The sequence below is a fragment of the Brassica napus genome, chromosome C3 (genome assembly GCF_020379485.1).
Source record: "Brassica napus cultivar Da-Ae chromosome C3, Da-Ae, whole genome shotgun sequence".
Classification (NCBI taxonomy): Eukaryota; Viridiplantae; Streptophyta; class Magnoliopsida; order Brassicales; family Brassicaceae; genus Brassica; species Brassica napus.
This window is the reverse complement of record NC_063446.1, coordinates 54,407,865-54,423,131: the sequence shown is the minus strand read 5'-3', so window position 1 is coordinate 54,423,131 and position 15,267 is coordinate 54,407,865. Positions and strand designations below refer to the sequence as shown.

The 15,267-nt window shown below is 34.6% G+C and overlaps 1 protein-coding gene across 1 annotated transcript; it reads left to right on the top strand.

Moving 5' to 3' along the window:
• Positions 1 to 9,352: 9,352 nt before the first annotated feature.
• On the top strand, positions 9,353 to 14,117 carry LOC125583594 (ABC transporter A family member 2). The gene is made up of 15 exons (XM_048750787.1): positions 9,353 to 9,831; positions 9,950 to 10,181; positions 10,264 to 10,619; positions 10,707 to 10,802; positions 10,876 to 11,079; positions 11,161 to 11,320; positions 11,397 to 11,623; positions 11,731 to 11,848; positions 11,947 to 12,023; positions 12,124 to 12,213; positions 12,352 to 12,495; positions 12,602 to 12,910; positions 13,006 to 13,086; positions 13,175 to 13,351; positions 13,436 to 14,117. The coding sequence occupies exons 1-15, from the start codon at positions 9,463 to 9,465 to the stop codon at positions 13,760 to 13,762; spliced, it is 2,967 nt and encodes a 988-aa protein (XP_048606744.1). The 5' UTR covers positions 9,353 to 9,462; the 3' UTR covers positions 13,763 to 14,117.
• Positions 14,118 to 15,267: the final 1,150 nt, after the last annotated feature.

Sequence of the window (15,267 nt, the reverse complement as noted above, 5' to 3'; positions counted from 1 at the left end):
TTATTTAAAAATATATAAATGGTTTTTTTCTCTTTAAAAGTGAGGATAAAAGTGGTTAGTCCAAACATAAAAAATGGTATATCCCCTATATATTAAAGGAGAAGCACTTTTAAAACTTACCTTAAAAGTTTATTGGCAAGGAATGTGACGTGGTGACATGGCTTCACGAGAAGCTTTTATTAGTAAAACGTTTAGGTGTTACGCAGAGAACGTTTCTCACCAAAACTGTGTATTTAATGCGTTCACACTAACATTCCTTTAAAAGAACTTCATACCATCTATACTTTTCTCGACGAACACTTTTACCTAATAAACCTTCAGCTTCAAGTTCGATTAGTTCGATCCGTAGAGACGACAAAGCGATAGAAACTTTCGTACGATGCCAAGTGTTAATAAAAAAAACCTTTTTTCTCCATACATGCTTTCATGCATTTAGCAGAGCACTCACGTTCTTGAGAACCACCTCTAATTGCTGAAAGAGGACGTTGAAAATCTATTTCTAGATCAATGTGTCGTATTCGGTTTAATTACTGCTCGATGAGGTGATCTCTGTTTCGAAGAGACTGAATCATTGTAAATCGTCTCGGTTTAGTGTATTAGTCTTCTCGAGCAAGCAATATAAGCATGCAAGTGTCACCACCTTCGCCGCCATGAGAGCTCTGCATTAGACGACCTTGAAGATGAGAAGAAACTTCCAGGAACGAACCACCAACAATTCTCACGTGCTGGTCGCATCTGGAACAACCTTTACAATTTAGAGGGTCAAATAACCTTCAATTTCTTTTATTATGCAACTATGTTTTCGGAATTTAAAGGAGCTATACTTTTTTTTTATTTCACATAGTTATTGGTTTGCTTATAATATGTTATTGATCCATTTTTTTTCGATTTTATGTGTTAAACCTCTAAGTCCATAACTACTACAACGTGATAGGCGAAATATAGAAACAAATATTTTCCAAAGTTTCTTCTCAAACTTGCAAACACCATATATTAAATTTTAATATTAGTGAACTCATTATAAAAAATCTCTGGCTTCACTCCTGATGATAATCATACATTTAGTTCTATCTAAGTATCGTTTAAAGTATATCTTATGTTATACATAATCATAATATATAATTTCAACATTAATATAGACATCTTATCCCGCACAAACCGCGGGTTACTATCTAGCGAATATGGTATTTTTGGCAATTTCTCCCAAAAAGTAACATAAGTCAAATGAGAAAAGGAAAGAGATGACTTATATAATTTGTGAGGTGGATTTGAGGAGTCTAAAGCTTAGAATCGCCGGATTAGAGACACAAAATCAGAGAGAATTTGTGTGTTTTAGAGAGAGAGAGGAGAAATGGAAGAAGAAGGGGTTTATATTTTTACATTAAAAAATATGACGGATTGAGTTTGTCGGAAATCCGTCTGATTTTTTTTTGTTTTGGCGCTTCACGAAAAATTAGGCGGTTTTTTTTTCCCAGGCAAATTTCAATTTCTGACGAATATACCAATTTCGTTGGAAATTCGTCGGAATATACCATATTCGTCGGAAATTCCTCAAAATATACCATATTTGTCGAAAATTCGTTGGAAATATATTCGTCAAAAATTCATCAGAAATTTCCGACGAATTACGTATTGGGACTTCGAACCATAGCAAAAATAGACCTACAATAGCCATTGGTAATATATTGATGATTTTTAGGAGTTTATAATCTTCATAATGTTTGAAAACACTTGAAAACACACAAATTAAAGATTGTAAGATGGATCACTGTAAAGTATTTGCTTAAATGGATAAGTGTTAACGAGAAATTTTATGTATCCGTCGATGCATCTTTCACAAGAATATATATTGCTTTAAATAATTGAGGTATTATTAACCCACATCACATCTATCACTTAATATATGTCATGGTGATCTTTAGGCCTGGGCATAAAATCCGGAACCCGAAATCCGAACCGAATCCGAACCGAAAAACCCGACCCGTTATCCGACCCGAAACGTAAAAATACCCGAACGGGTCTTGTAGGGTGGTACAAAAAATATCCGAACCCGAAGTGTTATTAACCAAACCCGAACGGGCAACCCGGAAAATCCGAAATTAATAGTCAATATAAATATTTTGAAATATATATAAGTATTCCAATTATTAAATTAAATATTTGTGGTAATATTATATATAATAATAAATACTAAAATTCTAATAAATGCTTTAAGTACACAATTAATTATAAATATGTATTTTATAATTGACTCATTGAAATAAAAAGTCTACTCTCTATAAGGCAATACATATTGTTTACAAATGATGTTTTTTTTCATGCTTGATTTAACATTTTATTGTTATTTTATCAATTTTATATGTGATAGATTAATTTTTATTTAATTTAGATGTTTTTCTTTATGTTTTACGTCAAAAAATTTGTTTTTTACTTTGGTTATATCCGAACCGAACCGATATAACCCGAATCTGTACGATATATGATTACTTTATGGGTTTTATGATGCAATACAATTTTGAACCGAACCCGAAGTGTTATTATCCAAACCCGACCCGTACTAATAAAATTTTAGTATGGGACCTAGAAGCGTAAACCCGAAAATCCGAAAATCCGAAAAATCCGACCCGAATGCCAACGGGTACCCGAACGCCCAGGCCTAGTGATCTTGTAGGTCTCCAATTTAAAATTTATTTGAATATTTCATATCTAAACTCATGTTCATCGAAAATTCGTCGGATATTTATGACAAATTTCCTACGAAAATTTTGCAATCCGTCTGAAATTTTTCGACGAAAACATAAACACCAAATCTATAACCTAAATCGTTTAATCTTCCTCAGGAATCGTCAGTATTTCGTCGATTATTTTCAATGAAAAAATATTCGGCTGAAATTTCTAGGATATTTCCGACGAAATTCCAATGAATGGTAACATTTCATATTCTTCGTAAAATAGTCAGAAATTCTTCAGAAATTTCAGACGAATATTTCTTCGTAAGAAATTACTATGTTTTCTTGTAGTGTGATGTTAGCCTCCAAATCTCCCAAGAGAATGGACAATCGAAGTATATGTGACTCTAGCATGCATTACACATAAGGCAATTGGGGTTGGTATTGAATCCCAGCTAAGAAGTCTATCTCTTGTAGGGCAGCGATTCAACATAGAGCCAACATAAGAAAATGTGTTTTGGAATACCATAGGAGTTCCACAATTTTCTTCCAAGGGACATAAGATATTGTAAGCAAGATATGATATATCATCCATGTTTTAAATCTTGTAATGGTTTTATCATTACTTCCCGTTCATACCTATCTGGTTCATTGCTGTATTATAGTGGAAAGGAAAGCATAGAAGGACACTTGTGTTTCTGATCTGGCAGGCCGTATGGGCAATCTTTCCTTCAAATACAACTCAGATAGTGTTGCATTGGCCGATATTTCCATTCTTGAAGAAGAGCCAACGAGGAATAATTGGAAGCCGTCCATCCAATGTCAACTAACAAGTTATGCAGCCAGAATAAACAGGTTTGTCCATTTCTAACTCTTAGCTTTAGCATAGAGAACACCTCATGCTTTAAACTTAGACCACCATTTTATTTTTATGTGGTTAATTGTATTTTTGTCTAAGAAATTGCAATTGATTTTTATTTGGTAAAATGCAAACGATACTTCTAATGTATTAAAAGATTATGATATATATCTATATATTATTTGTATTTAAAAATTAATGGTTTCCACTTAATTAATATAATTTATTTTAAAAATAAAATATGATCAGAATAATTGTTGGAAAATAAACAAAGTAAAAATAATAAATTAATGTAAATATTTATTATTTTTAAAATATACTTATCAATATATTTAAACATAACTTCACAAAACAAATTTAAAAGAGAATAATTCAGATATTCTTTTCTAAAATATAGTAATATTTTTACTATAAATATCGTTTGATCTAATAATATTTTTGATTAAAATTTCTTTTAATCTAATAATTAATAAGTAAATAATTTTAAACAACATAAATGATTATTTAATATGTTATTTGTCTTAAAAATGATTATATCTTATGATTATTTTAAAACCAAATAAATAATATTTCTTATTTGTCAAAATATTCTTGTTTGAATGATTAGAATTTTTATAACAAAATTTATCAACACTTGATTTTGTTTCTAAGTTTATCGAAAACATGCATCATATATAAAATTATCCATAATCTTACAAAATATATTTTTCATCCTAAGATAAAAGTAAACAAAATCTAACCTAACAAGATGTTATTATTTTAGTTTAATTGTAACCAAAAAATTGTGATCAGAAAGTTGATATAATCCAATATACTAAAATATGAATAACCTACCATTCTTAATATGAAAAGTTTAATCAAAAACTTATTATGATTTAGTGTGTAGTAGTGTTAAAAATTTGTTTACGAATTTTCAAAATATTAAAAGCTATGTTTATTAATATAACTCTGATTTAATATTTATGTTTTTTTTATAAAAAAATATATACCCATTTAAACAAAAATTTACAAATATATTTACAAATATAAAAGGATGAAAACTGAACTATATGAAATTATGAAAATAATAATCCAACTTTAACATAATTTTAAATCATTGTTTAATTTAAAATAATAGATATAATTTAATGTATCAAAAATAAATATTTGAAATAATACAAAATATTATATATGAATTCACATATCCAATTAAGATGGAAAGATAATAATACATAATATATTTTTATTATACATAAAAGTTACAAAATAACTTAGTTTTTTTAATTATTTTAATTTAATTATTACGTAAATTTTTGTATCCGTGCATGAACATGAAAGAATCACCTAGTATCAATTATTGAAAACACGAATAAAATACTGTTTTATTATTGTTTTTTCAAAAAAAAAGGAAATTAACATAGGAACTTTCGTATTCACTTACATGGAGTGATCCCCACGACTCCATCGACCTATAGACAATAAAAAAGTTTTGTTTTCGTAGGATATTAATTATTTTTTAGATCTATACTAATATTGCATTAGTTATTACGTGTGCGCACCATCGATGTGATTGATACGCGCTTTTCAAAAAATCTTTCAAATCCTTCCTAGAAGCCAGTTACTTGGAGGACAAGCAATACATGGTCCGACGAAATACTAAAATGCAAGAAAAGAGAAATGTTTTAGTAATTAGACGGTTGCTATCCAGTAAACATAAAATAAGAGTTCATTTTTCGGGAGATGAAGTTCTCCTAGCACTTTGAATCTTCGGATTGAGCTTGGAAGGTCACAGCGAGGCTCCCACACTCAACACGCACACAGAAAATTGCTCTAATAGGCCAGCGAGAAGAGAAAAAAAAAGAAGGTGTTTTCCTTATGATATATAATGGAGAGCCTGAAGTATGAGATGTTTTGAGTGAAGAGTTTTGTCGGAAGATCTAAACTCCAATATACTTATGCATGTGTTTGTGTTAGTTACAATCGTGAAAGGATTGGGATTAGAACCCTTCTGTCAGCTGCTTTACGAATGTTCCCTTATAAGAATTTATGAGGAAATTAGAAAATTAGAAGTTGCTTGTAGAAAACCTTTTTCGTTTTCTTTCTAAGAAGTTCCACGGTTCCACCACCTTTCTGATGAAATCTTGAAATCATTTCCAGCTTTTTGGAGCATCTCCAACCCATTTTATTGTTGTTTCTATAATAGCATTAAGAGTTAAATTTACTCTAATTCATTTCTATTTATCTCTTTAAAATAGAGATTGCTACTTTTTCTCTATAAATAGTGAAACAAATTACATTCATCTATTGTTCTTTTTACTCTATTGTATAAGAACAATATTTAGAGAAATACATTGCAGTAGACTTCACCTCAACTATAGAGGTTTTCTATTTTGGAAGAAAAAATTAGCAAACTATTTTGGAAATGATTTTTTTTTATAGAGGAGACAATTCGGACTAATGCCTTTCCCACATGACTTGTTCTAGCCAGTAGCAGATTTAGAAAAAAATACTTAACCAATAACATTATTGTAAATTAGAATTATTTGCAAATGAAAGATTTTATAATGAGTTTCCAAGATTTATATTGTAAAATGAGTTTCCAGGATTTAAAAATGAAATATCTTTTTTTTTTGTTTTGGACATTTTTCTGAGTCTAGTATAAATGTTTTAAACTACATTTTTATTCAACCCATTGTCGAAGTGCCTGTTTTGACACCTATTTTGGAAGGAAAAAATTAATACGTTATATTTTAAAAACATCATTATCAATTTTGAATTACTCATAAATACTTTCATAGAGTTTAAGCTAATTATTTTAAAACTAAAATTTTGAATTAATTACTTTAAAGAAAATTTAAATTTAGCAGAGATTGACTCCGTTCTTTGTAAAGTGAAACCACCACTAAGACTATTTTTAATATATTTTGCTATTTTTCTCTAAAGTAGAAATAACATTTGTTCCGATGTATTTTTTTTTTAAATAGCATCTCCAAATATTTAATAGAAATGTTACTTTCTTTATAGATAAATGGAAACAGTATTTTTTCAAAAAAAATATAGAGATTAGTTGTAAAAGTTTTACCTCTTAAATACTATGATAAATATAAATATAAAATAGGTTGGGGGTATATGTTCAGTAGATGATTGTTGGACCTTTACGTTGATCTTTACCGGATGTGAATGGGTTTGGAAAGATAGCTCTGGATAAACACACTTTATGGGTACAAGAAATCAAAAACGAAGAGAATCTGATTTGCATTCAGATTTAGAAGCGCTATGTTGGGCAATGAAAAGCATGTTGCATCCATCATTCAAGATGACAATATTTTGGAACTGACTGTAAAGACATGATACCGATGATAGAGGAGCCGCATGCATGGCCGACTCTCTGGAAAAGGTGGAGGAGATACAAGAACTGAAGACAAGATTTCATGATGTTCTACATTCTTCAACGACAGAATGAAACTGCTGATTTTTTTAGTTAAAATCACTCGATCTTTTCATATGACTTTGTGTTTTGTTGATTATTTTACTCCGATCTAATTATCCAAACTACCTCGAAGTTAAATAATAAAATGTTCTTTTGTTGACAAAAAACCTTATAAAACCTCTTTTTACTTTTGCAGCATTTGTGGAAACAGTAAAAATGCAGCGGTCCATGCCACACTGATGAATTGGTGGAGCTATTATTCTACGTGATTTAATGGAATTGACTACACTAAAGTCGGTTCTAACAATCACACATGCATGGTTGAGTCCAATCTTGGTTGAATCTGAGAGATATCTTCAAAGTTTCCTCTCAACTGTGATGTATATTGTAAAATGAGTTTCCAATATATATATATATTATGTTTTAAAAGTAAATATTTTTCTGTTTAATTTGGAGGCCGAAGTCCAACTAATTTTCTAAAGAGATAATACCAATGATAAGTCTGGTTCGAACAAGGTTTAAAACATGTTTCCATCTTCGCCAAATTAAACAAATGTCAATTTAATTCTTAGTAGGATTCAGACCCAATATCAACATATTTATGCCTTTCCTCAAATTTTCCTCTATCACCAGTGTACAAACCACTTGGTTAAATCGTTGCTGCATCAAATTACACACATTGCATCGACACGTGATGCAAACCCATATTATCATCTATTTGATCAACATGACAAAATTTTATTCACCGATTACGTCTCTGTTACTCCATCTCATATGTTTTATAGCAACTCACACGCTAACTGTTATAGAAAAAATAGAAATAACATGTTTAACTGCATCAGTTCAAATTATTTAACAAAATTGATGTTATAAAAGAAAAATAATTTAATAAAACATACTAATATTTTAATTTATAAACGGGTAAGTTTTGTTCAGGTAAAATAAGATGAATACAATTTTTGTAAAAAAAGTAAAAATGAGTCGGCTTCTCTCTTTTTAGAGAGAGAGAGTTGTTCTCTCGATTTCTCTTCTTCTTATCTCCCTTAAATCTTTCAGAAGAAGAGATCTCGTCGACTGTTTTTGTTTTCCATCTCCGGATCTTCCAGTTATGGTTTCCGATTGATCGGGCTTTGACTCCGGGAAGTAGCAGTTCTCTCAATGTTATCTTCGCCGGCTTTTGTCTCCGGGAAGAGGTGTTCCCGTTAAATCTCTTCGCCGGCTCCTCTCCGGGTTTTTTCTCGGTTCCGTTTGATCGTCGCTTTTGCCCTTTCTTTGTCCCATCGACTCTTGATCTAATCCTCCGAAGAAGATCGAAGTTCTTTTGGATCGATTGCAGACGGTGGTTTTCTTCCGAAGCGGTGGTCCGGTTGCGTCTTGGCCTTTCGTGAAGACCACTGTGTTGGTCTTTCACTGATCCTTCTCCGCGGGCGGCGGAGCTCCGACGTGACTCTTTCCGGTGGAGGTGGTGGTGCTTCGTCTTGACACGTGTTTTAGAGTCGTTTGTCGCTCAGACACGTGGTGGCAAGTGTCGCTGATCTTCCTCAACGGTTTTCTCTGTTGGGCTGTAGGCCCACGGAGTTATGTAAATGCGGCCCGTTTGTTTAGGCCTTCTGTTTTATCTTTGTGTTGGGCTGAGTCTCTTTTTGGGCTCTGTCCCGTTTTAATAAATCTCCTGGTTGGCAAAAAAAAAAAAAGAAAAAAAAAAGATGAATACAATTTTTGTCACGATGCTGACATAAATCGACACATTATTTGACCTTCCATTTTTTAGATAGAGAGATTTCTTTGACTTTCAAATTAATGATTTCAGAAGTTTGGACATGGCCCTGTTGGACTATTCCATATTATATGTATCACTAATTAATTTCATTATTTTTCTCGGTGTTGTTGAAATCTACCAAAGCATAATTTAAAATGTTGAATATCAGCGATTACTGCGCGCCTATATTAAGATATCTATTCACATGATTTAGTCTCAAGTATAAAAGAAATATACCATTATACAATAATTAATATAACTTTATTTTTTTTTTAAATGATAAAAACACGTATATGTTAAAAATATGAAAGGAACAAGAAATTGATTAGAATATTTATTTCTTATTTTCAACGCCAATATTTATTTTTAAAAACTTAATATAAAAGGAAATGCTTGCAGTCAAAGCCTAAAAATAATACTTTTCCTACTTCAAGTAGTAAATAAGCAGATAAAAAAATGTACTTCAAACTGAAAAATATTACTTACAATCAGTTTGAAGTTAATTTAATCTTTTTATATTTTCTAATAGAAAAATACAACGCAGTTAAGTATTAGGGGGGGGGGTTTGTCAGGAAGTAATCTATTGCGAGGAAGTTTCCTAGGCAAATCTGAGTAGCAGCAAATTCGTAGTTTTCTAAAACTCCAAGGGTACAAATAAAAGAAAAGAAAAAACAATCGTCTCCCTTAAATGGTTTCGTCATCAAATTAAAATCGGATCAGAGAGTGGAAGAGAAAGAGGGCCCAGAGAGAGAGAGAAACGGCGGTTATGACGTTGCAGAGAGGTTTGGCTCTTCTCTGGCAGCAGTACACGGCTCTTTTCCGCAAAAACCTTCTTCTCTCATGGCGGAGCAAGCGCGCCACGTTCCTTCAGCTCTTCGCTTCCTTCTTCTTCATCCTCCTCATCTTCTGTATCCAGGAGGCTATGGAGAAGAGCTTCGCTTCCTCCACCGCCCTCAAGACCGTCACCGATCCCTCCGCGCTCGTCTCTCCGCCGATTCCGCCTTGCGAGGATAAGTTCTTCGTGAATCTTCCCTGTTACGACTTCGTGTGGAGCGGAAACGATTCGCCGAGGGCGAGAGACATTGTCAACGCCATTCGGGCTAACAATCCGGGCAGGCCGATCCCGGAAGACAAGGTATGTGTTAAGTTGTGTTTTTTTTTTGTCCTGTGATAGAGAACCTTTACGTGTTGTTTAAGAAAGTGGAATCCAAATGTGCGTGTTGACCATTTGTGTGTGTTGTGTTCTGATTCAGGTTCTACAATTCAAGAGTCCTTTGGAAGTAGATGCATGGCTCATGGCGAATCCGTTGCAAACTCCAGGAGCTTTGCACTTTATGGACAGAAACGCTACAGTGATGAGCTATGGTATCCAAACAAATTCAACTCCTGAGATGAATCGGGGAAGGTTCGAAGATCCCACCTTTAAGTTCCAGATACCTCTTCAAGTTGCTGCTGAGCGTGAAATCGCTAGGTCCTTGATAGGAGGTGTGATGCATATGCTATGAATCTTTGTGCTTCTGGGTTCTGGGAACAAAGTATTTGAATTTTTTACTACGTGTTTCTGCAGATCCAAAGTTTAACTGGGTTGTCGGATTTAAGGAGTTTCCACATCCAACTATCGAAGCCGTTGTTGCGTTGGACACAATTGGGCCGACTTTCTTCCTTGCCATTGCCATGTTTGGTTTTGTTCTTCAAATCAGTTCTTTGATCACTGAGAAAGAGCTCAAACTTCGCCAGGCAATGACGATGATGGGTGTTTTTGACACTGCTTATTGGCTGTCATGGCTTACATGGGAAGGAATTCTTACGACAGTCTCAGCTCTCTTGGTTGTCCTGTTTGGAATGATGTTTCAGTTCGACTTTTTCTTGAAGAACAGTTTCCCTGTTGTCTTCCTACTCTTCATGCTTTTCCAGTTAAATATGGTAAAACTGAAGACTAACGTTTTATATATTTAACGACTTATGTTTTCTGTTTTGTTATTTATATCTCTGTTATGTGTGTGCTGCTAGATTGGAGTAGCATTCATGCTATCAGCTTTTATCAGCAAATCATCTTCAGCGACAACTGTTGGATTTTTTGTGTTCCTGGTTGGCTTTGTGACACAGGTTCGGTTCTCAATGGATCAAGTGGGTTTCTTCGAATTGCACAATTTGTTACTAATCATATATATCTCTGCAGCTTGGAGCATCAAGTGGGTTTCCCTATGCCAAGAAATATTCTCAAACGATTAGGACGCTTTGGTCACTCTTCCCACCCAATGCCTTTTCTCAGGGTCTAAAGATGCTTTCTGATGCAACTTCAACTCCTCAAGATCCTGGCATTAGTTGGAGCAAGAGAGCAGTATGCGGACCCAACGATGACACTGATTGTGTGATCACAATTGTACGTCAACTATTACAATAAACTCCATTTAATAACTGTGTCCTATTGTTCTCTGATCATTACTTATTTGGTTTTGGGCAGAATGATATCTACTTGTGGCTTCTTGGGACATTCTTCTTGTGGTTTGTTCTGGCTCTCTACTTTGACAATATTGTCCCAAATGCGTCTGGTGTGAGAAAATCTGTGTTTTACTTTCTGAAACCTGGTTACTGGACCGGTAGAGGTGGCAACCGAGTGGAAGGTAATTTCTCCTCTGTCTTGTTTCCTATGTTCTACTAGAAAAATGTATCCTAATTAACCGTTTCCGCCCTGAGCAGAAGGTGGAATTTGTAGCTGTACTGGTTCAGCCCCACGTGTGGATCATATTACCCCAGATGACGAAGATGTCCTTGAAGAGGAGACTTTAGTTAAGCAACACTCTATAGAGGGCTTAGTGGATCCGAACATTGCAGTTCAAATACGTGGTCTTGCAAAGACTTATCCTGGGACTACGAATTTTGGATGCTGCAAATGCAAGAAAACGCCTGCTTATCACGCTCTCAAGGTACTTATTCTTTTTACGTTGGTCAATTGCATTTTAGGATGAGAGTCTCCCATGATATGTGTTTCAACTTTTACTTACTTAATTCTTGGAATATAAATATAAATCAGGGGCTGTGGATGAATATTGCCAAAGATCAATTGTTCTGTCTTCTTGGACCCAATGGCGCAGGGAAGACAACTACTATCAATTGTTTGACAGGCATTAATCCAGTTACTGGTGGTGATGGTAAGAAGCTTGCACTTTTTTTTTATTGTTTTTGTTTCGTGGAAGCTAGTGTCTTGAGCATTTCACCATACTGAAAACTCTTTTATTGGCTTAAACAGCACTCATCTATGGGAATTCAATAAGAAGCTCTGTTGGTATGTCCAACATCCGTAAAATGATAGGAGTTTGTCCTCAGGTCGGCCATTTTCTGCTGCTATCTGCTTAAAATGATATACTTTGGGATGATTTGATATATGCCTAAAATGATTAATGGCATTTTATTATTGCTTCCACAGTTTGATATACTCTGGGATGCATTGTCGGGTGAAGAACACCTCCGCCTCTTTGCTAGCATCAAAGGGTTGCCACCTGCATCGATTAATCCGGTATGTCACTCAAATTGTAGAAACGCGTTGGTTGGTTTATTTAACAGTTTCAAAACAGAACAGATGGTTTCTAATTTCAAATAAAAACAAATATTGTGCCTACTTTGTTGCTTAAAATGCTTCTTCACGGTCATGCAGATGGTTGAGAAGTCGCTTGCGGAGGTAAAACTGACAGAAGCAGGGAAAATCAGAGCAGGAAGTTACAGTGGAGGAATGAAACGCCGACTCAGTGTTGCAGTTTCACTCATTGGTGATCCCAAGCTTGTCTTCCTAGACGAGCCGGTTTGTTACTTTCAACCTTCCTATCTAAGTTGTAACACTTAATTGTTCTGTTGACATTTTGTTTATCTAAGTTCAACTTACTTTTTTTGCCTTGCATGGATCGCAGACTACAGGTATGGACCCGATCACAAGGAGACACGTGTGGGATATCATACAGGAAACCAAGAAGGGTCGCGCCATTATACTAACGACACATTCGATGGAGGAAGCTGATATTTTAAGTGACCGAATAGGGATAATGGCTAAGGGTAGGCTCCGCTGCATTGGGACCTCGATCAGGTTGAAATCCCGCTTCGGCACAGGCTTCATTGCTAACATCAGCTTCACTGAAAGCAACAACCAAGAAAACAACGGCAATGGTGAAGCTGCTGGTGCTGCAGAATCACGCGAGCCAGTGAAGAAATTCTTCAAAGATGTGAGTTTGTTTTAGCAGCCTGTACATGTTTCTACATTACAATGCGGTTAAATTAGAGTAGCTCCCTCTGAGCTGTTGTGATATTTTCCTTGCAGCATCTCAATGTCAAACCCGTAGAAGAAAACAAAGCCTTCATGACTTTTGTTATACCGCACGACAAGGAGAATCTTCTGACAGTAAGCATTATAGAGAGAATTACTATCTACCGTGGAACTAAGCGTAAGTAGTTTTAAAACTCATTTACTTTCCTTAACAATGATACAGAGGTTTTTCGCTGAGCTGCAAGACAGAGAAGCCGAGTTTGGAATCTCAGACATCCAACTTGGTCTCGCAACTCTTGAAGAAGTCTTCTTGAACATAGCAAGAAAAGCTGAACTTGAAAGCGCTGCTGTTGATGGTACAATGGTCACTCTCGAACTAACATCTGGCCCATCCGTCGAGGTATAGTTACTTACATCTCATAAACTCATATATCCAAAGATAGAGAGACTTATAACACCAGAGCTTATCCTATTCGATCTACAGATACCGGTCGGGGCAAGATTTGTTGGGATACCAGGAACCGAAAATGCAGAGAATCCACGGGGAGTAATGGTGGAAGTGTATTGGCAACAAGACGAGTCGGGATCATTGTGCATCTCAGGACATTCCACGGAGATGCCAGTTCCTGACAATGTTCCTGCGACAGACCCGGTGGCACCAGGACATGGCGGAGTAAGCTTGTTGGGACGTAGAGGACGGAGACAACAAGTTCAGGGGATTGTGATTGATCCTGAGTTTGTCGGCGGATCCGCTGCTTCCCGACGTGTTAGTAGAAGCGGTTCCTTTGCTTCCCAACGTTCTTCACTTTGAAATGAGAATCTAACACACACCTGCAGTTCTCAACTTACCGGACTCGGCTCTGTTATATTCTCACACGAAAAACGAATTACAGGTTTGTTTATTTGAATTGTGTGTACGTGATTATTATGTAAATTAGATGGGTGTTTGTGATCTAAAACTAATATTTATACTGCTATTATGTTCATTTCATAGTATGATTTAAGATCATGAATAAATATCGTTTAAAAAAAAAGGAATAACTATGGTAGGGTTCCACATAGCTAAGAGGTTGTGTTTAGGAATTAGATTGGACTCTACATAATCGTATTGGTTAATTATACCTATGTATGAATGCATATACAGTATATATATAAAGGTTTAGCCACAGCGGGACTCTACATTTATCGGTCTTGATCCTTCCGATGACTGAGATACAGCCAAAAAAAAAAGTAGCATTGTACTAATTGTGTCTGAAAAACAAAACCAAAAGTGGTTTAAATTGACGTGTTGTTTATAGTGGTTTCTGGATGAGACGGATTTAGAAACTTCGATCCATGGCGATTTCCGTTTTGCTACTCAACGAACATGCCAAATTAGCTAAATGGACATATTGTGAATCAAAGAAGAAGGGAACACACTTTTCTTTTTCTTTCATTTTAACTTCTTTTCAAGATAGATGGAGTTTTGATGCAAACCACAAACTCAGAGCATGAGTGTTAATGTGTGTGTGGTCCAAACAATAACATACTATTTCGGAGATATATATCAAACTGTCTACACCCGGATCAAACTCTGAAGAACTCGGATATGATTAGTTGCCGAGTACTCTTAAGGAAAAACAATCTCTGATTTCCCCAATATAACTCTTGAAAGAAGCAAGAATTTAATCCACTCTTTACAAATCACAAGAATCCTTGAAACTATACAAAAGATGCATGAGTGAACATAAATACTCTCATCTTGAGCAAGAATATTAGATATATTCTATGAGCAAGAATATTAGATATATGAACAAGTTTTGAAATTATGAAATATTTGAAAATAAAGTGTCTGTAATAATATTAGTTTAAATTGCCCTCTGGTCCTAAACCATGCTTAGATCAAATATATATATATGAACTTTGTCGCTGGACACTGGTATAGTTCCTAACAAACTATACTTTTTATTCGGCTGTATTTTTTAATTTTTTTTCTTTGTTTCAAACTTTCTTGGCGTCCTTTTAATTTTATATGCCTGTATATATGTTTTGGAACTAGAGAATAGAATCGGTATGTTTCTGTATATTCATAAACATAAAGAGGTCTTTATATATAGAGAATTACACCGTCATAGAATAATGGAAAGACTAGATAAAGAAAATACAAATATAAAAATAGTACAAATCATAAACCATAAAGGAAAAGGTAAAGGTGGCCGACTCTATCTCCTCTAGATCGTGGCCGACTCTCTCTCCTCTAGCATTGGGCCGGTTATGAACCAGACCGGTTATGGACATCCACAATATGATTTATAACACTCCCTCTTGGATGCCATA

Coding starts and splice junctions, on each gene's coding strand:
- LOC125583594 (XM_048750787.1), top strand. CDS start 9,463: ATGACGTTGCAGAGAGGTTTGGCTCTTCTCTGGCAGCAGTACACGGCT. Junction 9,832..9,949: donor GGCCGATCCCGGAAGACAAG/GTATGTGTTAAG, acceptor GTTCTGATTCAG/GTTCTACAATTCAAGAGTCC. Junction 13,087..13,174: donor ACAAGGAGAATCTTCTGACA/GTAAGCATTATA, acceptor ACAATGATACAG/AGGTTTTTCGCTGAGCTGCA.